The sequence below is a fragment of the Staurois parvus genome, unplaced genomic scaffold (genome assembly GCF_062004578.1).
Source record: "Staurois parvus isolate SC_StPar_1 unplaced genomic scaffold, SC_StPar_1.0 ptg000457l, whole genome shotgun sequence".
NCBI lineage: Eukaryota > Metazoa > Chordata > Amphibia > Anura > Ranidae > Staurois > Staurois parvus.
In genome coordinates, this window is record NW_028318253.1 from 1600382 (window position 1) to 1626644 (window position 26263).

General features: G+C 43.7%; 2 protein-coding genes across 4 annotated transcripts in view; one reads left to right on the forward strand and one right to left on the reverse strand.

Annotated features, from left to right (window-relative positions):
* The window catches only part of LOC149452886 (interferon-inducible GTPase 5-like), a 72662-nt gene extending 63053 nt beyond the window's left edge, over positions 1-9609 (reverse strand). The window contains exon 1 of the mRNA XM_089688874.1: positions 9390-9609. The gene's annotated coding sequence lies outside the window, so the exon portion shown is untranslated. The remainder of the gene's footprint in view (positions 1-9389) is intronic.
* LOC149452888 (uncharacterized) overlaps positions 1-26263 on the forward strand; it is a 42682-nt gene that overhangs the window by 5565 nt on the left and 10854 nt on the right. The window contains exons 2-4 of one of the 3 annotated variants that reach the window (XM_089688877.1): positions 9416-9484; positions 21028-21072; positions 24847-24952. In XM_089688877.1, the coding sequence (XP_089545003.1) occupies positions 24877-24952 (76 nt within the window). In that variant the 5' untranslated portion in view covers positions 9416-9484; positions 21028-21072; positions 24847-24876. The remainder of the gene's footprint in view (positions 1-9415; positions 9485-21027; positions 21073-24846; positions 24953-26263) is intronic. The other 2 variants (XM_089688876.1, XM_089688878.1) reach the window with 2 other exon arrangements.

The window sequence follows — 26263 nt, forward strand, 5'->3', positions numbered from 1 at the left end:
TCATTGACTCAAAGTATTGACACCAGCTGACAACAAGGGCCCATTCATACTATCCCATTGCTGTAATGTGCAGCCATACAATCATTTTGAACGGCACCTCTTGGCATTTTGCCAATGGATGTGTTTTGCTAGGAAACTCAACATGTAGTAGCCTACTAACATGCGTTGTTTTTCAATGCAATGTTGAATAAACCACATGCACCACTTTTAGTCCCTGTGTAACATGAGTTGGTGCGATGCTGTATCCGTTACAGATATTTTATACATACAGTTTACTGCACGGTCTGTAATACAGAACTCAGGCTGGGGGAAGGAGAAGCAGCACAAGGAGCCAATCGGGTGTGTTGCAGTACAAGGCATGTGTCCCTCATGATAGGATTATAGATCAGAGTGACAAAGAGACGAGTCCATCAGTATGCTGCTTCTTCCTTCACTGTCCAGTAACAGGGTTGGGAGTGAAAGTGAAACTGCAGCAGAAAAAGATCGGGTCCAGACACTTCCAGGAGTGTCAATCTCCTGTGCCCACCTCTTACAGTACTGAGAGTAATGGATTCCCGCCAGGTCTTCCAGGATTCCTCACAGGATCCCTATGGAAATTCCTGGATTCGTAGGACCTCTGCTGCCTCCAGAGTTCTTAGTAACAACGCTGAGTATGTCCTCTACCCAGAAGTGTATTTAAAGTGGAACTAAATTGTATCTGAGCTCCACAAACCAAAAATACTATTTAATTCATTGTTAATATTCAAAGCAAACTCGCCCATCCATCCATGTCTCCATGGTTTATTTTGCTGAGATTTCATTTTGAAAAACACCACCTAGTATTTCTGGGAGTGGCTATCTTGAGTAAGGGCAGATGATTCGTACAGCATTTACTTCCTGGAATCCATCTGCTGTTAGCTCAGGCAATAACTGAGCTGAGAACCCTCCTTTCTCTGCTGAAGACTCCTGGGATGTAAGACATAATTTCCGTACACATGGAAGCCAGGAAGTAACTGAAGATATGTAAAAAAGTTTAAAACAAATAAATATGATATACTTTCCTATTTCCTAATGCTAGTTGCATAAGGATTAAAAATAGTCAATGGTGATTGAGGGAGTGAAGTTCCACTTTGAGCAACAACCCTTGAAGTGCTTGTGCTGTATCTTATCACCGGCTACCTGAGGGCAAATGCGCTATAATCCTTACCTGCCAGATGCTGAGCTGGATTGACTTTCCTGTTTGCTTGCCAGTTGTCAGACCTGACTGTTGTACTCTCACTTGCTGCCAGCCTAAACCTCTGCTCTCACCTGAATACTCTCCTGCCAGCCGCCTGCCACAATCATTGCCTGTACCTGACTACTCTCTTCTGTAAGGCCTGCCATGACCTCTAACTTGACCTGACTACTCTCTTCTGTAAGCCCTGCCATGGCCTCTAACTGGACCTGACTACTCTCTTCTATAAGGCCTGCCATGACCTCTAACTGGACCTGACTACTCTCTTCTGTAAGCCCTGCCATGGCCTCTAACTGGACCTGACTACTCTCTTCTGTAAGGCCTGCCATGACCTCTAACTGGACCTGACTACTCTCTTCTGTAAACCCTGCCATGGCCTCTAACTGGACCAGACTACTCTCTTCTGTAAGGCCTGCCATGACCTCTAACTGGACGTGACTACTCTTTTCTGTAAGGTCTGCCATGGCCTCTAACTGGACCTGACTACTCTCTTCTGTAAGGCCTGCCATGACCTCTAACTGGATCGGACTACTCTCTTCTGTAAGGCCTGCCATGACCTCTAACTGGACCTGACTACTCTCTTCTGTAAGGCCTGCCATGGCCTCTAACTGGACCTGACTACTCTCTTCTGTAAGGCCTGCCATGACCTCTAATTGGACCTGACTACTCTCTTCTGTAAGGCCTGCCATGGCCTCTAAATGGACCTGACTACTTTCTTCTGTAAGGCCTGCCATGACCTCTAACTGGACCTGACTACTCTTTTCTGTAAGGTCTGCCATGGCCTCTAACTGGACCTGACTACTCTTTTCTGTAAGGTCTGCCATGGCCTCTAACTGGACCTGACTACTCTCTTCTGTAAGGTCTGCCATGGCCTCTAACTGGACCTGACTACTCTCTTCTGTAAGGCCTGCCATGACCTCTAACTGGACCTGACTACTCTCTTCTGTAAGGCCTGCCATGACCTCTAACTGGACCTGACTACTCTTTTCTGTAAGGCCTGCCATGACCTCTAACTGGACCTGACTACTCTGTTGTCTGCCACCTGCCACAATCTTTGCTTGTACATAACTAGTCTCTTCTGTGAAGCTTGCCATGAATTCTGCATGGACCTGACTACACTCATGCCTGTTGCCTGCTAAAACCTCTGCCTGGACCTGAAGGCTTTTATTATCCACTTGAAAGGAATTAAAACCATTGTTCATAGTCATATGCCCAATGTAAACAAAGGAATAAAATGGGTGGTATAGCCCAAATGTGTGAATGTGGTCAATAAAATTGGCTTACTGCTGAAGAAACAGGTACATCTGGACCAGGGTGGAGAACGCCGTGGAGAGGAATCCTGTGGGCTGCTCTGCTGGAAGATAGGTGGCCAACTGTGAGAAGGTACCACTCACAGAACAGGATGCTGACTCCTAATGATGATGTCCCCGGAACTCGCACGCCGGAAGTGATGTCAATGAAACGCAGAAACTGGCAGATGGATACTGATGAATGGACAGAGAAGCCAGAGAGCCTGGGGCGGACCACAACAAGGCTTGGTTGCTAGAACGACGCGTTTCTCACAGATACGTGCTTTGTCAGAGTCATTAAGCAACCAGGGAGGACTGAGGTTATAAAGGAGACAATGGGGCGGTACTATGGCAAGGCAAAGTAGCATTTAAAGGGACCTACCCTCATTATGAATCAAGCCCATTTGTAGGCAAATTTTATAAACCTTCACCAACATAATATAAATAAGTATCCGACTATAAATAGAATATTTTTTATCACAACAAAAAAATAAACAACAAGATATTTAAAAATGAATTGGTGTGTCATCATTTCAGAAGTAACATTTGCATATAATTCTGTAAACAAACTGGTCAAAGACATAAGAATGATTGATTATACCCAATTAGAGAATTCTATATATTAACAAGTTATACATACACTGAAACATATACAATGACTTATATTATGCAGTGTCCTTCAGGGTCCTCATTCAACCCATCTGTTGTCATGGTGTATAATTTAAATATCCAAAAGGTTTCCCTTCTAATAGAAGGGAAAATCTTTCATTGACAGTTAAAGCTCTATCGTCAATACATTCTATCACTAATACTTCCATTTTTCTTGAAATCTTTCTTATGGTATTAGAGAAAATGACGAGCAACACTATGGAAGGTGACGACCAAGATAGTGTTCCTCGTCATTTTCTCTAATTCCATAATGAGTCGGGGATGCAGGCCGACCTGTTTACATAGCATACGTTTAGTGTGACCAACATATAACAGTTTACAAGGACAATGGAGGACATAAATGACATATTTCAAGGAATAAGTAATAAGTTGTTTGATAAATTAATTTCCTTTGATGTCTGAAAATCTAGAACATCCATGGGGAATGGATTGGCATGTTAGACATCCCCTCTTCCAGCATTGAAAAATGCCTGTTCTATTACTGAAAAATGATCGGATATCTGAGGATAAGCGTCGTTCTTTGGAAGATGTTACTTTACTTGGAGCAAGAATCTTCTTTAACCACTTGCCCTCCTGAGGATTTACCCCCCTTCCTGACCAGGCCATTTTTTGCATTACGGTGCTGCGTTATTTTAACTGATGATTACGCGGTCATGCAACACTGCACCCAAATGAAATTTACATCCTTTTTTTTCCCACGAATTGAGTTTTCTTTCGGTGTTATTTGACTGGCTGTGCGGGTTTTATTTTTTGTGCTATGCAAAAAAAAATCCGACAATTTTGAGGAAAAGAATACAATTTTTGACTTTTTGCTATTAACCAATTCAATATCGGGCAATTTTACACCTTCTTGCCCAGGCCAGTTTTCAGGTTTCAGTGCTCTCACACTTTGAATGACAATTGCGCGGTCATACAACATTGTACCCAAACTAAAATTTTATCATTTTCTTCACACAACTAGAGCTTTCTTTTGGTGGTATTTAGTCACCGCTGGGGTTTTTATTTTTTGCTAAATTAACAAAAAAAGACCAAACATTTTGAAAAAAAAAAAGTTTTTCTTTGTTTCTGTTATAAAAGTTTGCAAATAAATAATTGTTCTTCATAAATTTAGGCCGAGATGTATTCTGCTACATGTCTTTGGTGAAAATAACCCAAATTAGGATGTATTTTTTAGTTTGTAGGAAAGTTATAGAGTTCACAAACTATGGGATATATCTGAATATTGATCAATCCTGAAGTACTGACAGCCAATCTAATTTCTTGAGGTCCCAGAATGTCAGAACAGTACAGATATCCCCCAAATGACCCCTTTTTGCAGAGTAGACAGTCCGACGTACTTCATAAGAGGAATGGCGAGTTTTTTGAAGTTGTATTTTTTTTGTCATAATTTTTCGGAAAATGAAAAAAATAAAACAATTAGTTTCACTATTTTTTTTTTACATATTGTCACCAGTGCAATACAGCGTCATCATATATTTGACATGGTGGTGATCAGGGACACTGACTGGTGACAGTATGAAAAAAAAAAAATATATATATATTTTTTTTTTATTAAATTTGTTTTCTTTTTTTTTAGATTTTTTTTTCATATTTCACTATGACCAAAGTAGTACAATGTTACCATAGTAACATTGTACTACTTTGGGGAAGTGCTCAGTATTACTTTGCTATAAGCAAGCAGTTACCTGAATGACATCGATTCTTTTTTTTTTTTGTGCTTAGCTGTGATTTGGCCACAGCTAATCACATGACATGTGCATGTGATTAGCTGTGACCATTCACAGCTAGGCAGTAGTATACGATGGATGGCATGAATGATGCCATCCATTGTATACAACTGTCACGTGACCTGCTGTGATTGGTCACAGCAGGTCACATGATACCGGCAACGGGGGCTGATACTCAGATCTGTCATCGGCCGTGTCCGAGGTACACGGCCGGTGACAGATCTGCAGGAGCGCAATCTGTGCATGTGCGGGAGGACGCCATATGGCGTCCACCCGGAACGCTGATGACATTTGCCGCCCGCCATTCGGCCATAGGGTGGGCGGCAAATGGTTAAACATGTCCAGCAAAAAAATTTAAAAAATCAAATTTCATCATAAATTTAAGCTAAAATGTATTCTGCGACATGTCTTTGCTAAAAAAAAATCCCAATACGTGTAAATGAATTGGTTTACGTGAACATTATAGCGTTTAAAAATGGCGGTATATATACTGGGATTTTTAAAAAATAATTTTACTAGTAATGACGGCGATCAGTGACTTAAAGCGGGATTGCGGAGGACATTCTGACACTGGGGAGAACTGACTTGGTGTCACTGACATCCCCAGTGACACCAATACAGTGATCAGTGCTAAAAAAAAGCACTGACACTGTACTAATGGCACTGGGCAGGAAGGGGTTAACATGAGGGGCAATCAAAGGGTTAACTGTGTGCTGGGAGTGTTTTACTAGGGGGCGGCGTGTGTGTGTTTCACTGTAATGCACAGCACAGCCATCCAGTGCAGTGTGCCCAAGCTGACAGGGAGGAGGACTGTTAGTAAACAAAACAGTTCTCCTCCTTGTCGGTGATTTCGGAAATCACCGGGCGCCGGCAAGTAATTACCGGCCAGGTCACGGTGATTGACAGCTGTGCCAGTGAATGGCGGCACGGGTAGGGCATGCGCCTCCCTATGCAAAATCACATATATATACATGATTTTGCACACTCCTGCCTCCCTGTAGCAGTATTTCTGTTATAAGGCGGTGGGGATGCGGTTAAAATATGAGCATGTGTAAAAGTAACTGTAGGATCTGCGTCTAGTTTAGGATCCAATTTTAAGATATTCCAATGTTTACGATTAATACCTCTGATGGCTCTAAATTTGTTGTTAAAGGTAGTGATGAACCTAACTGAATTAGAGTTGTTGGTGGAGGACCGGTTCTTTCTGGGGGAGATGGATAGATGTTTAGTACTGGCTTCAGAAACTAAACTCGCCGGGTAGCCCTTTTTCAATAAATTTTTTTGCCAACGTTTCACCCTGTTTAACCCCTTGACGCCGATTGCACACAAATATGCGGCCTCTTGGCATCTGGGCCTTGACGCCGAGCATCTGCATATTTGCTTGCAATTAGAAAATACATATGTGCTGAGAGCGTGCGCCCTGCGCACTTCCAGCACATCTGTCCGTGACTCCCGAAAAGCTTCCCTTTCGATCGGGACCTTTTCCGATCATGTGACCGCCATGACGGCAAATCACGGCGGTCACATGACCCTAAAACCCCGCCTCGCCTCCCAGCCTCTGGAACTCTTATCGGAGGTGCTGGCGCGAAGAGGTTAAGATAATCTTCAGTCCTCGAGCAATTGCTTCTTAAACGGAGAAACTGGCCACTTGGAATGTTGTCCCGCCAAGCCGGATGGTGACAGCTAGTGCCCCTCATCATTTTCTCCAATACCATAACAAAGATTTCAAGAAAATGGAAGTTTTAGCGATAGAATGTATTGACGATAGAGCTTTAACTGTCAATGAAAGATTTGCCCTTCTATATAGATTGGATATTTAAAGTAGGCACCATGACAGCAGATGGGTTGAACGAGGACCCTGAAGGACACTGCATAATATAAGCTATTGGATATGTTTCAGTGTATGTACAACTTGTTAATATATAGAATTCTCTAATTGGGTATAATCAATCATTCTTATGTCTCTGAACAGTTTGTTTACAGAATTATATGCATATTTTATTTTTGAAATAATGACATTCCAATTAGTTTTTAATATCTTGTTGTTTACTTAGAAATATTTTATTAATAGTCGGATACTTATTTATAGTATGTTGTTGAAGGTTTATAAAATTTGCTTACAAATGGGCTTGATTCATATTGAGGGTAGGTCCTTTTAACTACTAATTTGCCTTACCATAGTATTGCCCCATTGTCTCCTTTATAACCTCAGTCCTCCCTGGTTACTTAATGACTTTGATAAAGCACGTATCTGTGAGAAACGCGTCATCCTAGCAACCAAGCCTTGTTGTGGTCCACCCCGGACACTCTGGCTTCTCTGCCCATCCATCAGTGTCCATCTGCCGGTTTCTGTGCTTCACTGACGTCACTTCCGGTGTGCGATCCCCGAGGACATCAGAGTCAGCATCCTGTTCTGTGAGTGGTACCTTCTCACAGTTGGCGACCTATCTTCCAGCAGAGCAGCCCACAGTATTCCTCTCCACGGCGTTCTCCACCCTGGTCCAGATGTACCTGTTTCTTCAGCAGTAAGCCAATTTTATTGACCACATTCACACGTTTGGGCTGTACCACCCATTTTTTCCATCGTTTACATTGGACATTTGAGTATGAACAATGGTTTAACTCCTTTCAAGTAGATAATAAAATCCTTCTTTTTTACTCTGGATAATATTGTCATCATCCTTGCTAATTTTTAATACTTTACTGGTCACTATTAATTTGGCTCTATACCAGTAGCGCTCAGTATCAGCTACTGTTCTATTCACATATGTCTCATGGTTTACTGAACAGCGGTGGTTATAGCCTTCACAAGCTGCAAGACTTCATTTGTGGTTACCAGCATGCAAGAAGTTTGTCAGTTTCTTTTACTGGACCTGAATACTCTCTTGTCTGCGTTCTGCCATAACCTTTTCCTGAACCTGACTACTCTCTTGCTGCCGGCCATGAGCTCTGCCTGGACCTGACTATTCTTTTGTCTGCCATCTGCCAAAACCTCTGTCCGGACATGATCACTCTGTTGCCTGCCTCAACCTCTGTGTGGACCTGACTACCCTTATTGGCTGCCTACCATGACCTCTGTGTAGTTTAACTGTTTTCTTGCTTGTTGCCTGCTATGACGTCTGCCTGGACCTGACAGCTCTCATTTGCCGCCTGCCATGACCTCCTACCCGTACCTGACTACTCTCGTTTGCTGCCTGACATGACTTCTGCCTAAACCTGATTACTCTGTTGCCTGCCTCAATCTCTGTCTGGACCTGACTACTCTTATTGGCTGCTTACCATGACCTCTGCGTAGATCTAACTGCTTCCTTGCTTGTTGTCTGCCTCTGTCTGGACCTGACTGGTCTCATTTGCCACCTGCCATGACCTCCTGCCCAGACCTGACAACTCTTTTGCTTGCTTGACTTGGCTACTGTCTTGTCTGCTGCCTGCCATGACCTTTGCTGGACCTGACCACTCTCTGCCATAACCTCTGCCTAGATCTGGCTACTTTCTTGCTTGTTGCCTGCCCTGACCTTTGCCTGGACCTGACTACTCGCTTGTCTGATGCCTGAGACAACCTCTACCTGGACCTGACCTTACTACTTTCTTATCTGATACCTGCCACGTCCTTGTCTGACACCTACCACAACCTCTGCTTGGACCTGACTACTCTCTTTTCTGCTGCCGACCACAACGTCTGCCTTGACTTGACTACTAACTTGCCTGATAGTGACCTCTGCCTGGACTTGACTACTGTCTGTCTGCTGCCTGCCATGACCTCTGCCTTGACCCGACTACTCTCTTGTCTACCACCTCTATTCCAGCAACCCTTTGATGGAGCGATTCTAGGGGCCATGACCTGCTGCTATTTTGCATAAAAGAAAACCAGGCATGGGCTTCCGGCCCATCTCCACCATCAGGAGCTCTGGTAAAGCCAACTGGTCATGAGATTCCATGCCTTGGATGGAGCACCATAACACCCCACAGCTCCCACTGGTATCTCCCTCTTGACCTCCACCAATTACAGAATACAGCAGTGACTGAATGGCACTGCAACGCAGCAATATATGTAACAATTCACAGTGGCATCTCAATGCACCTTGCCAATGAATGTATGGCGCATGCATGAATATTGGTGCATTGGGTAGCTTATTCCAATTAATGGACTGCCCTAATGAACTAGCATGCGTTTAACCATGTACAGGAGACCAAGCTGGCGTAAAGTGGCCTTTATAGATCCAGGCCTGTAGTACATAGTTTTCCCTGCACAGACTGCAACATAGTTTTCCGGCAAAGTGCCTAGACTATTGTAATGTTATGAGTTGGTGCATTTTTTTGCTTTTCCGTAAAACATCAAATTAAAAATATCCCCCTAAATGCAACAAGCTTGCGTTTATAGCGGCTCTTAAATATCCATACAATTCCCAATAGAGGCTCTTTATATAAGCAGAATGCTGATTTCATGCAGTTCTGCTGGCGATTGTATAAAAGATTTATGCGGATACTTACACGCCTTATGTCCTCACATCAAACAGGTTCTCGGAAGCCGCGGCACCGGGCCGCCAGCACTAGGAGTGAAGTCTAATTACAGCGAATGGGAAACGGTGAGGAATTTTTGCTGCTACATTAACATTCTCGTGGAAATTTTCACAGCTGTCTGCCGCTTGTCAATATCCAGATCACACAGCCTCCACTAAGCAAATGTTATTTTACTAAATGGGAGGCGGCATCATTACCGGCTCGCTTCCTGCTCGCACAAACAACTTCTATAATTGGAACGTACGTGATGGAAAAAAAAAATGTTATGGAAAATAAAATGATCCGTACCTTTTTCGGCAGTGCTGCAGAGCGGGGATTAGGAGGAAAGTCGAGGAGAGGATGATTGTTCAGTAGTTGTAATGGCCATCGTAATGTCAATTGTTTCTAGCAGTACAGCTGGTGTTCGCTTTTACAGAGTTCTCTGCTTTGCACAGAAAATGAGACGCACTATTTCTGATCCCGTAGTTAGTTTTCAAGGGGTCTCAAATGGAGAGAAAAAACAAAAAACAGATGAAGGTGTAGTCCAAGTGATAATAAATACGTAAAAGTGTTATACTTATATCTACATTATTTAACATGTATGCTAGGATCACTTTAGCATCCCCCCAGTACAGGGAATCATTCTAAGCAATGTTAGGCCACTGTTGACCATCTTTGAACTTGTGTTGATGGTATCAGTTTGAGATACTTCTGAGATCATTCAGAATTCCATGACAGGTGAGTTTGACCTGCAGTTAACTTCCCTATGTCCTGTTTCAAGCAGATTTTACATTTCCTTATATTTTAATGCCAAACCCATTTAATGCAAATAGAAGCTTATGGACACCTCTACCCCTCACCTCACCCCTTCAGTCTCCACTCGCATTACTAACCCACTAAGTGACATATCGGCATGGATGTCACTCCACTTCCTCAAACTCAATCTTTCCAAAACTGAGCTCATACTATTCCCTCCAGCCCGTGCCCCCTCCTCTGGCTTCTCCATCAAGATCAATAACACAATCATCAGTCCCTCCCCTCATGCCAGGGTGCTAGGTGTAATCCTAGACTCCCATCTGTCCTTTCAGTCCCAATTCCAATCACTGTCCAAATCTTGTAGACTTCACATCCGCAACATCTCCAAGATACGCCCGTTCCTAACCTCGGAAACCACTAAGCAGCGTATTCACTTCCTTGTTATATCTCGCCTTGACTATTGTAACTCCCTCCTCATTGGCCTACCTCATCGCAGGCTATCCCCTCTTCAGTCTATCATGAATGCTGCTGCCAGACTCATCGACCTTACTAACCGTTCTGTATCAGCCACCCCTCTCTGCCAATCCCTCCACTGGCTTCCCATTGCCCAACGGATAAAATTCAAAACATTAACAATAACGTATAAAGCCATTTATAACTCTGCCCCAAATTACATCACCGCTCTTGTCTCTAAATATCACCCAAACTGTACTCTCCGCTCCTCACAAGACCTCCTACTCTCTAGCTCCCTTGTCTCCTCCTCCCATGCTCATCTCCAGGACTTCTCCAGAGCTTCCCCCGTCCTCTGGAACTCTCTGCCCCAATTTATCAGACTATCGCCTACTCTGCTCACTTTTAGGTGATCTCTTCAGGGAAGCCTATCCGGCCCTCAGCTAATACTGGAATCTTCTACTCTTCCTATCAGTCCATCCCCCACAGTTACTACCTTTTGTACCACTAGCCCCTCCCTCCTAGATTGTAAGCTCCAAGGAGCAGGGCCCTCAAATCCCTCTTGTATTGAACTGTATTGTTACTGTATTGTCTCCCGTTATATTGTAAAGCTCTGAGCAAACTGTTGGCGCTATATAAATCCTGTAAAATAATATAATAATAATAATGGACAGAGGCACTCTACAGACAGAAAATAGAAGGAGGTTAGAGCGAGCGCTGCGTTTGACTCAGCTGCACTCAACCTTCTTGCTTACCAGTTGTTCAGATAATGGATCAGATACAGGGAGGGCATTGTCGTTAAGGCTAGGTTCACACTATCGTATGTGGTTTCGGGAATTGCAGCAATTCCTGCACCCACAACCACTCACACCCAAAATGTGCTGCTCTTTAAAAACGCGCAGGGATGCCATTCACTCTTAATGGCACCCCCATGGACCTAAAACCGCAACGGGTTTCCAGGTGCAGGAACAGCAGGGTAATCGCATGGTGCAAAAGCACCATGTGATTTCCCGGCCACTGTGGTTTTTAAAATGTAAATGTAGGCACAACAGTCCACAAGCCTGAAAAAGTGTGAACCTAGCGTTAAGCAGATTTTCACCCCCCCCTCCATTTTTTTTAAACCCCTGCTTACATGGTGGTGTGTTCAGCACATTTAAACACTCACCCACCCAGTGGATTTATTTTATTTATTTCAGGTACTTATTAGCTCTGTCAATTTACGCAGCGCTTTATATATATATATATATATATATTGTACATTCACATCAGTCCCTAACCCTCAAGGGGCGTACAGTCTAAGGTGATCCTGCAATGTCCAACTGAGATCATCTTCTCTTTTGGCAGCTCTCTGTCCTGCGCCACCATGTCTTGCTGTGATGTCATCGATAGGTTGCCGACTCTTCCAAGTTTAGCTGGCGTGGCTCCTAATAACACGCTGATAGACCTGCCTCCTCCTCCTTGAATGAAAGGCTATGCCTACTGGGTTTTGTGATGTGTATTTCCCAGGGGGCAAAGGGAACACAGTGCAAGTCATACACCTAGGCAAATGACCTGCATACGGGAAGGGCGGGGTCGGACAATTTTGTAAAAACAAAAAAAGGACTCATAGATGTGCATTGTCTCAGAAAGAATAGTCAAGGACTGCAAGGCAAGGATTTTTCCCTCCCCTCTCTGTGTATGCTGATGTGCCGCATGACTCAGGAAAGAGCCCTGCAGTACCTCTGTGCACGGCTGGGCTCTCTAGGCATCTGCACACGAAGGGTTTCCCATGCATGTGAAAAGGCTACTACCAGGAAAGGCCTAAACCTTCCCTGTCTTTGCGCATGGTCGCTATATCACCTGCGCAAGAATATTTTATAGTATTGCCACCACAAGGTGGCACCGTGGTTACAAAAAGGGATGTTAGGTGCCACATCTCAAAATCAAGAGTCAGATATTTTAAGTATATGAAGTATGAACTTTTTAGGCACATACACTTTACACCGTTGTTATAATAAAATTATATATTTATTAACAAATACTTTAAAAACAATACTTAAAGAAAAAAGGAAGAAAAGGGTGGGACTCTCTAGGTACCAAACAACACCATTAAGATAAAAAGTACATTTTTTAGACAAGCTTACAAGTTATACTGAACATGTGTAATAGACCAGTTTGCACTGAATTATGACTACATAGATGTCAATTACGTGCCATCTGTTGAGAAATTTTCAGATGGATTTGAGACCTTGAAACCTCAACGCGTTTCGGCTCTTAACAGGCCTTCATCAGGAAGGAGAAAATGGTCTAAGAAAAAAAGTATGGTTAAACTCCACATGGAAACATAAACAAGCAGGCCATTCAAATAACATGGGCTACTTATACATACTCATAAAAGAGGAGTATATAAAAGAATACACGTAGAAAGATGCATGTCCTATATGGCAGACCCCAGTGGAATCGGGAAAGATGCAAGGAGGATAGACCCAGCCAGTTGGCACAGAGGATAGCAGCAACAAGCCTAAACACAGAAAATATAATAATAATACTGTGGCCACTAATAGGGAGCCCTATATTCAAAATACAACAACAACACCAAAAAGAACTATATTGGTTACCCACCAAGCTCAGAGTATGTCGATATTAACTTTCAAGAATCCTCTAAATGATCACAATGGATATACACCAATCCCAGTGCTTCATTCATCTAAACAGATCCCTAGGTAGGGTCCCATAGAGTAAAGTCTAAACAGGGAATACAGCCATTAACCAAGAGATCCCCAATGGGCTCATAAGTAGGAAAAATAAAATATGGTGGTGTTTCCATACCTACCAAAACAGGATGTCACCAGATGTGGCTTCAGGGGTTACATAAAAATGTCACACTAACTCCAAAGCAGTGGAAGTACTTCATACAACCGCCATACATCACCACATAAGGCCTCTAATCATTAACAGGGAGATTAAGGCATATACCTAGTAAAAAAGCATACTGCACAATATAGATTTACCTCACTAAGATATTGACTACCAAATATACAAAGACTCGAGCCCTTTGAACTTTCAATATGATCATCGGGAGCACCAGATGTGACGCTGTCTCCCCATTCACCATCTATGTGTTGTGGCTGCCATTGCGCCCCATGTTGAACCGGACGGGCAGAGAGAAGGGAATGGGCGGCTGTGTACGCTGACCCCTTTTCCCCAGATACCCAGTTGCCTCTATTATTCACAATTATAGGACTGGTCGTTGCTTGGCTGGATATCAACACCTGACGGATACTGGGGTCTTTTTATTGGAGGCAAGTTTGAAGGTATTCAGTGCTGTCCACTCTAAGGTTTTGTTGGGAACCATCAAGGTAATCCGAAAAGCTTTACATCCATAGGCCACAACTTTGGCAGGTAGTCTTTTGAAAGTTTAAAGGGCTCGAGTCTTTGTCTCCAACTGTAGGGGGTTCCACCTTTCACGAATATGCCCTACATGTTTCGTGACTGAAATTGCTTCCTCAGGGGATTGTAATGCATCTATAGAACAAGAAATATACAAATAATATCCAGGTATGTTCACATTGGTTACAGTTAACTGTATCCAAGTACATAGTCTTGTCTTTTCTTTTGGGGTGAACATAGGTTGTTACAACAGGGATCACAGCTACAGCACGTAAGACTAGCAGGATAATTCTGGTATTTTCTGCGGATACTACTAGGGGCTGTACTATGGATCTGCATTCAGTCTGCCCTCAGTCTGCCACAGCTCCCTGAGGACCCTCACCCCTTAGTGCTGCCATGTTTACCCTTTAGTTTCTTTATATGTACTTTGCAGCCACTCCTGAGGAAGTGGACTGGGATCCACAAAACGTGTCGAGAGTTCTTAGATGCAGTATGTCTGGACTGTACATTTTATTCAAGAATATTAGGGCTGAGTGACTAGTGCAATATTGGTTATATTGATATATTACATTCAACCCAATACTATTCTTAATTGGATTTTATTGTGATGAAATCAGTATACGTGGAATAAAATTGTAATCATGTGTACCATTTATGTTATTTGTAGGTGACGCACTTCATTTAAAGTCCCAGTAGTTATATACTTTAATCTATGAATTCTAATAAAGACCAATCACTGCTGTTCTCTCTCCTTGTGCAGGGTAATAGGTCTTGTCTCCGCCCCATCCTGTAGTTCTCTGTAGGCAACCTTCATTGGGTGGAGCCTGCTGGGCCCCTCCCACAGCTCTGCTCAGGCTATGTACAACCCAGTGATAATGTTGCAGCTCTTTTACAAGATAATAGGTGGTTTTGCAAATGCATTTGGTGCACACAAAGTGGGTTTATATTGTTTGTGGCTTTTGAAGAATATATTTAAAATAAATGTTTGTGCCCAGAGTTCAGCTTTAACTGAGAATGCACAGTAATTCCTTTCCATCCCGTTTTTGGGCAAGCGTTCAAAGCCCATTCTCTTCTGCTTGTCAGGCAGAACCCAAATCTGCATAAAACACAAATACATGTGTCACAACAGCGCGTACACCCACCAAGATTATACACCGCCAGCCAGTAACTACTGTACTAGAACCGAGCGCTGTCACTCACAGCGTGATGACTCCATTAAAGACCTGCAAATCAATACCCTTGTGTTTGAATATGGTCTTCATTAAGTTCAGGGTGAGACAGTAGTGTGCTGGAAAATGAATGGTTCTACTACTCTTTAAAATTCCCTTTAAAGTCGAGCTCAGCTGATCGGGGCAGCCTGACAAAGCAGTGATCATGGCTTTAATGATAATGAAGAAGAGGCTAATTGGCCGGAATTCCTCGTAGGACCAGATCTGTTTTGTAACTAATCACTTTATAAAATATTAACTGTTTTTTTTTCTTTTTTGGCTGTACAGTTCAATTTTTTACTGCCCAAGAAGGTCTCATTCATACTTGTGTGTTTTGGCGCATTGACAAGCGCTGCGTTCATCATACTCATTAAAGTGGCTCTAAATTCAAAAAGTGAAGATTTGTAATTTAATAGGCAGGGTCTTCAAACTACGGCCCGCTACAAGATTTTATCAGGCCCAAAGTTAGGGTCAGTGGTATATCCTCAGTGTGCACAGGTTGAGGAGTAATGTCAGCCGAGGCTGCCAGTGGCCTTTGCTTTAATTTCCCCCCACCTGCATCCAGACTCTGTAAGGGGGTACTATGATGGGGATCTTGGTGTAAAGGTGGGGCTCTGATGGAAACTCTGATGTAAGGGGAGACTCTGATGGGGACGCTGATGTAGGGGGGGCTCTGTTGGTGATGCTGATGTAAGGGGAGACTGATGGAGATGCTGATGTAAGGGGGGCTGTGATGAGTATTCTGATGCAAAGGGGACTGTGATAGAGAACCTGATATAAGGGGAGACTGTAATGAGATCTCTGATGTAAGGGGAGGACTCTGATTGGGGCCCGATGTAAAGGGTGCACTCTGATGGGGACCCTGATGTAAAGGGAGACTCTGGTGGAAACTCTGATGTAAAGGGGGCACTCGGATGGGGACTCTGATGTGAAGGGGCACTCGGATGGGGACCCTGATGTAAAAGGGGTGCTCTGACAGGGACCCTGATGTAAAGAGGGACTCTGATGGGGATGCTGATGTAAGGGGGACTCTGATGGGGACTCTTATTTAAAGCGGACTCCGATGGGGACCCTGATGTAAAGGGGGGACTCTGATGGGGAACCTAATGTAAAGGTAAATTCTGATGGGGACTCTGATTTAAAGTGTACTCTGATGGGGACCCTGTTGTAAAGGGAGGGCTCTGATGAGGACCCTGATGAAAAAGGAGGACCTTGATGTAAAAAGGGGACTGATGGAGATAGTGATGTAAGGGGACTATGATTTAAAGGGAGTACTCTGATGGGGACCCTGATGTAAGGGAAGACTCTAATCAGGATTTTTTTAATTGGGATGCTGATGTAAGGGGGACTCTAATGGGGATTCTGATGTAAAGGATGGATTCTGATGGGGATGCTGATATAAGGGGGATTCTAATGGGAACCCTGATGGGGATCTAATAAGGACAAAATGCCTCCCAGCTCCCACAGTGCCCACACCCTCCAAAAGTGTTCCACACTGTCCTCAAACCTCCCACCATGACCTTCACCTCCTAAAGCACTTTCCAGTCTGCCACAGTGCTCCTGCAAAGTCCCCAGCGTCCTTTACCAACATCCCCTACAGGACCACCAGGTCTGCTGAAAAGACCCCCTACCCCCTCCAGAACCCCCATCCCCCTACAGTGACACCAGAGCCTTCCAGCATTTCAATACATATTCTGCATTCCCATACACCTGCTTTGGCCATCTACGTAACTATTACCCTGGCAAAGCAATGAATATTGTAGATACAGTTGCAAGAAAAAGTATGTGAACCCCTTGGGATTACGTGGAGTTTTGCATGAATTGGGCATAAAATGTGCTCTGAACGTCATCTAAATCACAACAATAGAAGAACACAGTCTGCTGAACATAATACTACACAAACATTAGATGTTGCCATGGTTTAATTGCACATAACATGTAAACATTCACAGTGCAGGGAGGAAAAAGTATGTGAACCTTTGGACTTAATAACTGGTTGACCCTCCTTTGGCAGCAATAACCTCAACCAAACGTTTCCTGTAGTTGCAGATCAGACCTGCACAACGATCTGGAGTCATTTTGGACCACTCCTCTTCACCAAACTGTTTCAGTGTAGCAATATTCTTGGGATGTCTGGTGTGAATCGCTTTCTTAAGGTCATGCCACAGCATTTCAATCGGGTTGAGGTCAGGACTCTGACTGGGCCACTCCAGAAGGCGTATTCTGTGCTGTTGCAGCCATTGTTTTGTTGAATTACTTGTATGCTTTGGGTCATTGTCCAGTTGCATCACCCATCCTCTGCGGAGCTTCAGTTGGCGGACAGATGGTCGTACGTTTTCCTGCAAAATGTCTTGATAAACTCTGGAATTCATTTTCCCATCAATGACAACAATCCGTCCATGCCCTGAGGCAGCAAAGCAGCCCCAAACCATGATGCTCCCTCTGCCATGTTTTACAGTGGGGATGAGGTTTTGATGTGGTGTGCTGTGCCTTTTTTTCTCCACACATAGTGTTGTGTGTTCTTCCCAAACAACTCAATCTTGGTTTCATCTGTCCACAGTATATTTTGCCAGTAGTGCGGTGGAACATCCAGGTGCTGTTTTGCAAACTTCAAACGTGCTGCAATATTCTTTTTGGACAGCAATGGCTTCCTCCATGGTGTCCTCCCATGTACTCCATTCTTGTTTAATGTTTTCCTTATTGTAGATGTGTCAACAAAAATGTTATCATGTGCCAGAGATTTCTGTAGGTCTTTAGCTGACACTCTGGGATTCTTCTTTACGTCATGCAGCATTCTGCGCTGTGCTCTTGCAGTCATTTTTACAGGACGACCACGCCTAGGGAGAGTAGCAACAGTGCTAAACTTTCTCCATTTGTAGACAGTCTGTCTTACCGTGGACACATGAACATCAAGGCTTTTGGAGATACTTTTGTAACCCTTTCCAGCTTCATGCAAGTCAACAATTCTTGATCGTAGGTCTTCTGAGAGCTCTTTTCTGCGAGGCATGGTTCACATCAGACAGTGCTTCTTGAAACCAGTAAACACAAAACAGGTGTGTGTTTTTTAAGGGCAGGACAGCTGTCAGCAACACATCCAATATCATCACACTGATTGGAGTCAAGGTTGGCTCACTCCTGGCTCCAATTAGCTCTGGGAGAAGTCATTAAGCTAGGGCCTCACATACTTTTTCCTCCCTGCACTGTGAATGTTTACATGTTATGTGCAATTAAACCATGGTAACATCTAATGTTTGTGTAGTATTATGTTCAGCAGACTGTGTTCTTCTATTGTTGTGACTTAGATGACGTTCAGAGCACATTTTATGCCCAATTCATGCAAAACTCCACGTAATCCCAAGGGGTTCACATACTTTTTCTTGCAACTGTATGTAGTGCAAATTCTACAGTATTTGTAGATGCTGACTTCTAATATCTTTGGGGTTGAACTGAAGCTCCTTGTTCACATTGACACCCACTGCAGTACATTTTGAACACGGTGCGGGAAACTTGCATGGAACGCGGGTTTTCTTGCACTGCTTTCTGGTGTGAGCGGGCACCAAGAGTGAAGTTCCGCTTTAACCACTTCCCTACCGACCTGTTGTTATATGATGGCGGGATTTTCCTCATTCCAGGTGAGCGTCATATGAAGTCCTCCCAGAATGCACTTTGCGTGTGGCCAGGCTGCGGGCGCGATGTGTCACCGTCTATGTGCAGATGACAGATCGCTACACCAGCCCGCTGCTGGTACCAAGTAATCGCTGTGACCAATCACAGCAGATCACATGACAATTGTAAACAATGAATGCCTTTGATTCATTGTATACAATAGCGTTGCTAGCTGTGATTGGTCACAGTGATCACATGGTACAGACAGGGCTAATCACAACAAAACACTGATTGAATTGATTTCATTCGGTAAAAATGCTTGCTTATAGCAGTGAAATTCACTGCTATAATTAATCATAATATGTTAAAAAAAAAAAGAAAATCATAATCACTTCCCCAGAGTAGTACAATGGTAATACGATAACATTGTATTGCTCTGGTCACATTATTCAAAAAATGTAATTAAAAAAAATATTTTTGAAAAATTGAAAAAAAAATGATTACAATTTTTTTCCGTACTGTCACCAATCAGTGTCCCTGATCACCGCCACACCAGCAAACTTTTTTTTTTTAAATTAATTTTCCAAAAACTTATGACAAAAATTTACAGTGCCTCTTACTAAATACCTTGGACTGTCTACATTTCAAAAAGGGGTAATTTGAGGGTTTTTTGTACTGTCCTGGCCTGAGATCGGCCAGCAGTACATCAGGATTGATTATTTTCAGATATATCCCATAGTTTGTAGACTATAACTTTCCTACAGACTAAATAATAGACACTGATTTGGGTTATTTTCACCAAAGAAAAGTAGCAGAATACAGTTTAGCCTAAATTATTGAAGAAAGATTATTTATTTGCAAAATGTTATAACAGGAACTAAAAAAAAAAAAAAAAATTTCCAAACTTTTCAATTTATTTTTGTTTATTTATGAAAAAAAAACCTAGTGGTGATTAAATATCACCAAAAATTTGTGTGAAAAAAATGATAAAAATGTAATTTGGGTACAATGTTGTATGACTGCGCAATTGTCATTCACAGTGTGACAGCACTGAAAGCTGAAATTTGGCCTGGGCAGGAAGGGGGTGAAAGTGCCCTGTATGGAAGCCATTAAGCTGGATTTAGACCTAGTGGTACCGTCCAGGGGCAGACTGACAACTCATGGGGCCCACGGGCAATAGGGGATCATGGGGCCCCTGTGTCCTTGCCCAAACTCAAAAAAGCCTATGAAAAAGGTACCAGGGGCATCTCATGGGAGTCCCTACTGACCCCGGGCCCTCGGGCAGTGCCCGAGTTTCCAAATGGTCAGTCTGCCCCTGGTACCGTCAACATACCTTCGAAAGTCTTCTCAGTAAGGTCTGAATTCTAGGGTGCCATCCTTCAAATGTAGGCATTCTTCAGTGACTGTAGGCACGTTCCACGCTCTCCTATTGGCTGGTATGGCCTCCTGTCATAGTAATGAGCCAATAGGAAGGTGTGGGAGGGGTCGACTACAGATTTATTATTTATTTCAGGTACTTATATAGTGCCATCAGTTTACGCAGCGCTTCACATATATATTGTACATTCACATCAGTCCATAACCCTCAAGGGGCATACAATCTAAGGTCCCTAACTTACATTCATACATACTAGGGACAATTTAGACAGGAGCTAATTCACCTACCAGCATGTCTTTTGGAGGAAATCGGAGTACCCGGAGGAAACCCATGCACAGGGAGAACATGCAAACTCCGGGCAGGTGGTGCTGTGGTTGGGATTCGAACCAACGACCCTAGTAGTGCCAGGCAGAAGTGCTAACCATTTAGCCACTGTGCTGCCCATAGATGTCTCAATATGCATGGGTCCTGGAGAAGACATCGAAGGTGTCTGCATGGTATTCCTCTAGTTGTGTTAGAGATGACAGGTACACTTTAAAATTTCATAGAATTAAGAAGGAAAAGTCCAAATTTAGCTAAATCAATCTACAATGACTTTCATTATGAAAACATTCTTCTTCATGAGACTCTGACGTTCCAATTCTTTGTAGACAATATGACATGAATTCTAATCCGGTTATTGTATCACTGAAAGTAAATCTACAATGGGCAGATCTTCCCCTTTCTCTGTCTGCTGTTGAACATTTGTTACATTTTAATATTCTTCAACGATTCTTGTATGTTCTTCAGCCCCTCCTCTTCTTGATTTTTCCGTTATGTTTTATTGAAATTCAATAAAGTAATTTCTCTGGTTTTATGGCAGGAAAGACGAGTGAGGATCCTTAGGAGGATTCTTCTTGCTGGAACGGTAAGAGGCTGTTATCTGTCAGAGGTGAAGCTGGCATTGCCGGAACCATGGTAAAAATGGCGGTTTTGGGAAAGAGAATGTAGCCGCAGCATGCGTGTGCCATCCCTGCAACTAACATGGCTTGTAAGGGCTCGTTCACACTAGCAGTTGTGGCTGGTAAAACCCTGTGGTTGAGCTGCATTTTTAACCCCCCCCCCAACTGCGTCCCCCTTGCAGAAGCCTGGGGTGTACACATGTGCAGCCACAATTGCCACAAAAGGAATTGTACCCTCTCTTGCTTTCAGTCAGCGTAGCAAGTGAATGGGGCTTCTCTGTAAGTGTCCCGCAACTGTTTGATATGCACGCAGTTGCAGCACGCTAGTGTGGGGTCCAAGGGGTTAAAGCAGGCAGCGAGGAGGCGATGCAGTGCCTCCTCACTGCCTGTCAAATGCTCTCTGAAGAGCAAACTGAATGCAGATCACTCCTCAGAAGCAAGGCTTGCTTGAACTAGCTCTTGGGGCTCATTTACACTAGCGGCAGCTCTTGCCGCCCTTCTGAAAAGCGGCTCATAGTGGATCACTTTTCGAGGGCAGTTAACAAGCGGCTGGGAGGCAATGCATCGCCTTTATTAATGCCTGTTTGGAAAGCCCGCACTATCATATCGTAATGGTGTGCATTGCTGTGGCAGTACAGGGGCTAAATGGTTAGCACTTCCGCCTGGCAGTACTAGGGTTGTTGGTTCGAATACCACCTGCTTGGAGTTTGCATGTTCTCCCTGTGCCTGCATGGGTTTCCTCTGGGTACTCTGGTTTCCTCCCACACTCCAAAGACATACTGGTAGGTTAATTGGTTCCTGTCCAAATTGTCCCTAGTATGTGTATGTATGAACGTGAGTTAGGGACCTTAGATTGTACACCCCTTGAGGGTTAGGGACTGATGTGAATGTACAATATATATGTAAAGCGCTGCGCAAATTGATGGCGCTATATAAGTACCTGAAATAAATAAATTGCATTTGGCTGCAGGGCAGTCGTGGCACGGTGAATGTGATGGGGGGTATAATTTGTAAGTATTGCGACTATGGCATGTGTACAACCCCATCCAGCCACTGTGTTAAGGGGGTCAGTAAGCTGCAGTTCAACCCCCAGTGTTATTGCCCCCTCCAGCCGCAAGTGTGAACTAGCCTAAGTTTACAGCAGTAGATATGGGTGGAGAAATGCATATGCTCCTCATACCTAGAAGCACCAGGTAATGTAATCTGAATCCCTCTAACCATTACTACATCATTAAATATGTTTTATTTTCATGCAGCCGGTATAAGTACCTTGATTTGACTCCGTATCAGCCTCTTACAGTCCCTGTACAGCAGACCTCAAACTGGGGGAGGGAGAAGTAGCACAGCTAGCCATTTAGTTTTGCTGCAATTCTAGGAGTGTTCTGATAGGAGGAGAGCAGAGTGACAGATGAGTTCCTCAGTCTGCTGCTTCCTCTTTAGCTGTCCATTCACAGGCTGGAGGAGGGACAAGAATTGTATGTGTTGTATAAAGTTGTAAACCCTTACCTATACCCATATACAGTTGTGTCCAAAATTATTCAACCCCCAATGCTGTAAAGGGGTTTAGGGACTATAGTGTACATTTGGAATTGTATTCAGAATCAAATCCTACAAGGACGTTGTAACTACCCAAATGCAACTAAAATGACATCAATTGTTTATGTAATACAGTAGTAAATGGTTCTTATGTGGTTTCTTCATTGCCACAATTATTCAACCCCTTAAAGACTACCACTCTGAAGAACAGAGGTTCATACAGGTGCTTTCCATCAGGTATTGAAAACACCTGTGGATGTCACCGAGCAGCAATCAAGCATAATAAGCACCAATTAGGCAGCTTTAAAATGACTGTGATACTCAGCTCCTTCTAGACATTTACTGGTGTGGTTACAAACATGGTGAAGGCAAGAGAATGGTCCAGGAAGACAAGAGAAGAGGTGATTTCTCTTCACAGGAAGGGCAATGGCTATAAGAAGATTGCAAAGATGTTAAACATACCAAGAGACACCTTAGGAAGCATCATTCGCAAATTCAAGGCAAAGGGCACTGTTGAAACGCTACCTGGTCGTGGCAGAAAGAAGATGCTGACTTCGACTGCTGTGCGCTACCTGAAGCGTAGAGTGGAGAGAAGTCCCCGTGTGACTGCTGAGGAACTGAGAAAAGATTTGTCAGATGTGGGTACAGAAGTTTCAGCCCAGACAATAAGACGCACACTGCGTAATGAAGGCCTCCGTGCCAGAACTCCCAGGCGTACCCCCTTGCTGTCTCCAAAGAATAAGAAGAGTCGACTGCAGTATGCCAAAAGCCATGTGGACAAACCACAAAAGTTGTGGGATAGTGTTCTGTGGACTGATGAAACAAAATTAGAACTGTTTGGGCCCATGGATCAACGCTATGTTTGGAGGAGGAAGAACAAGGCCTATGATGAAAAGAACACCTTGCCTACTGTGAAGCATGGTGGAGGGTCAATCATGCTTTGGGGCTGTTTTGCTTCTGCAGGTACAGGGAAGCTTCAGCGTGTGCAAGGTACCATGAATTCTCTTCAGTACCAGGAGATATTGGATGGAAACGTGATGCAGTCCGTCACACACCTGAGGCTTGGGAGACGTTGGACCTTTCAACAGGACAATGATCCCAAGCATACCTCCAAGTCCACTAGAGCATGGTTGCAGAGGAAAGGCTGGAACATTTTGGAGTGGCCATCGCAGTCACCAGACTTAAATCCGATTGAGAACCTCTGGTGGGACTTAAAGAAAGCAGTTGCAGTGCGCAAGCCTAAGAATGTGACTGAACTGGAGGCCTTTGCCCATGAAGAATGGGCGAAGATACCCGTAGATCGCTGCAAGACACTTGTGTCAAGCTATGCTTCACGTTTAAAAGCTGTTATAACTGTAAAAGGATGCTGTACTAAGTACTAAGATTGAATGTCACTTGGGGGTTGAATAAAACTGATAATGCTGTGAGCACAGAAAAGACATTTGTGGTTATTTCATTATAACTGTTATGTTATATTTGTCTGACCTACAAGTGCCTCTTTAATGTAAATGTAAGCAAGATGACTGAATGATCAAAAGCAATGTCAAACTGGCCAAAACACTCAATTTCAGTGGGGGTTGAATAATTTTGGACACAACTGTACATAAACATATACCCAGAAGTGAAACAAATCCTCCTACATAAGTTGTACCTGTTTATCTGTAGTCTTCTCTTCTCTACACCCATTCAAAGTTCTGAATTTATAGAGCTTGTCTGAGCTTTCAGAAAGCAGGGGGCGGAGAGCTGACGTTACACTCGGCAGAGCTCAGTGAGGAGAGCTCTGACAGCTGATTGGAGGGAAGAGACACCCCACTCCACACAGCACACAGGAATAGAGCTGAGGCTGATAATCACAGGCTGCGTGCTGGAGCTCCCTCCCCTGTCACCTTTTTACCACTTAGTGTCAGGATAGCTTGTCAGAAGCAACTCATGTAGATAGCAGAGGGACTAGACAGCAGAGAGAAATGACACTTAGTACTCTGGATTGAGACAAATACACAGTTTAGAGGGATATGCTTTGTTCATATAGGTTTACAACCACTTTAACTACAGTAGAGAAAAATCAGGTTCTCTGCTCCTCCATACAGGGCTATGCTGTGTGGCAGAGCTGTGTAAATCTCAGGGCTGGATGAACTTAAATTATTTAGCAGCTTCCTTGGAGTTCTGCTTTCATTTAAACTGTTAAACTTTTTTTTTTTTGTTAGGTCTGTCTCCGGCGCTGAGAGTCCATAGAAATGTCCTTGTCATTGGAGGATGCTTCAGAATCTTGCTGGGATGAGAAATCGGATGGACAGAGAGACACCACACCAGGTAATCTGACACACTCCTATACATCTATGGGGTCAGAGCAGAAGCCACACTTGTAGGTTGTATGAATCGGGGTATCCTCATTTTGGGGGATATCTTGCTTTAGAGCAGGGGTGTCAAACTGGCGGCCCTCCAACTGTTGCGAAACTACAAGTCCCATCATGCCTCTGCCTTTGGGAATCATGCTTGTAACTTTTCAATCTTGCAATGCCTCATGGGACTTGTAGTTTGTCGACAGCTGGAGGGCTGCCAGTTTGACACCCATGCTCTAGGGCAGGGGTGGGCAAACCTTTTGACTTGAGGGCCACAATGGATTCATATATTGGACCCGGGGGCCGGACCAAGAGTAGATGAATGATGTGTATGTGTCATCCATAGTAAGTATAGTAATATTCCCCCATAGTAAGCATAGTAATTAATCCCCCATATAGTAATTCATCCCCCATATAGTAATTCATCCCCCATATAGTAATTCATCCCCCATAGTAATTCATCCCCAATAGTAATTCATCCCCCATATAGTAATTCATCCCCCATAGTAATTCATCCCCCATAGTAATTCATCCCCCATATAGTAATTCATCCGCCATAGTAATTCATCCCCCATATAGTAATTCATCCCCCATAGTAATTCATCCCCCATATAGTAATTCATCCCCCATAGTAATTCATCCCCCCTATAGTAATTCATCCCCCCTATATTAATTCATCCCCCCATAGTAATTCATCCCCCCTATAGTAATTAATTCCCCATATTAAGTCCCCAAGTCCCCCCTGTGTCAATTCACTTACCGTTCCTCTCGCCGTGTTCCCACGCCGTTGCGGTGTAGCATGAAAATCTGTCTCCTATGAGGATCTGTCCCCCTCAACGTATCTGCGCATGTGCCAGTTTCAGGCATTAGCAGCCGATTGGCGATCTCCGGCACATGCGCAGATACGTCAAGGGGGACAGATCCTCATAGGAGACAGATTTTCATGCTACACCGGTCTTCAGGGCGGACTGTGAGAGGAGCCTAGTGGGAGCCTAGCTCCGCGGGCCGGATTAAAAGGTCCGCCGGGCCCTAGTTTGCCCATTGCTGCTCTAGGGGATATCCTACACGAATGAGTGAGATAATCCGGAGTTCTTCATTTTTCAGCGGTAGAGCCATACAGGGGACGTACAGGTAAAAAGGCACACGATTGTGTTGACTTGCCAACAGCGTTGCAGCTCCACATAGTCGACTTTTCCATCACATTCAATGTGCTGAATACATGGTTGTGTCTCCTGGATTTGGTGGGTGGACAGTTAAAGTGCAAGAGGCTGAAATTCTCTTT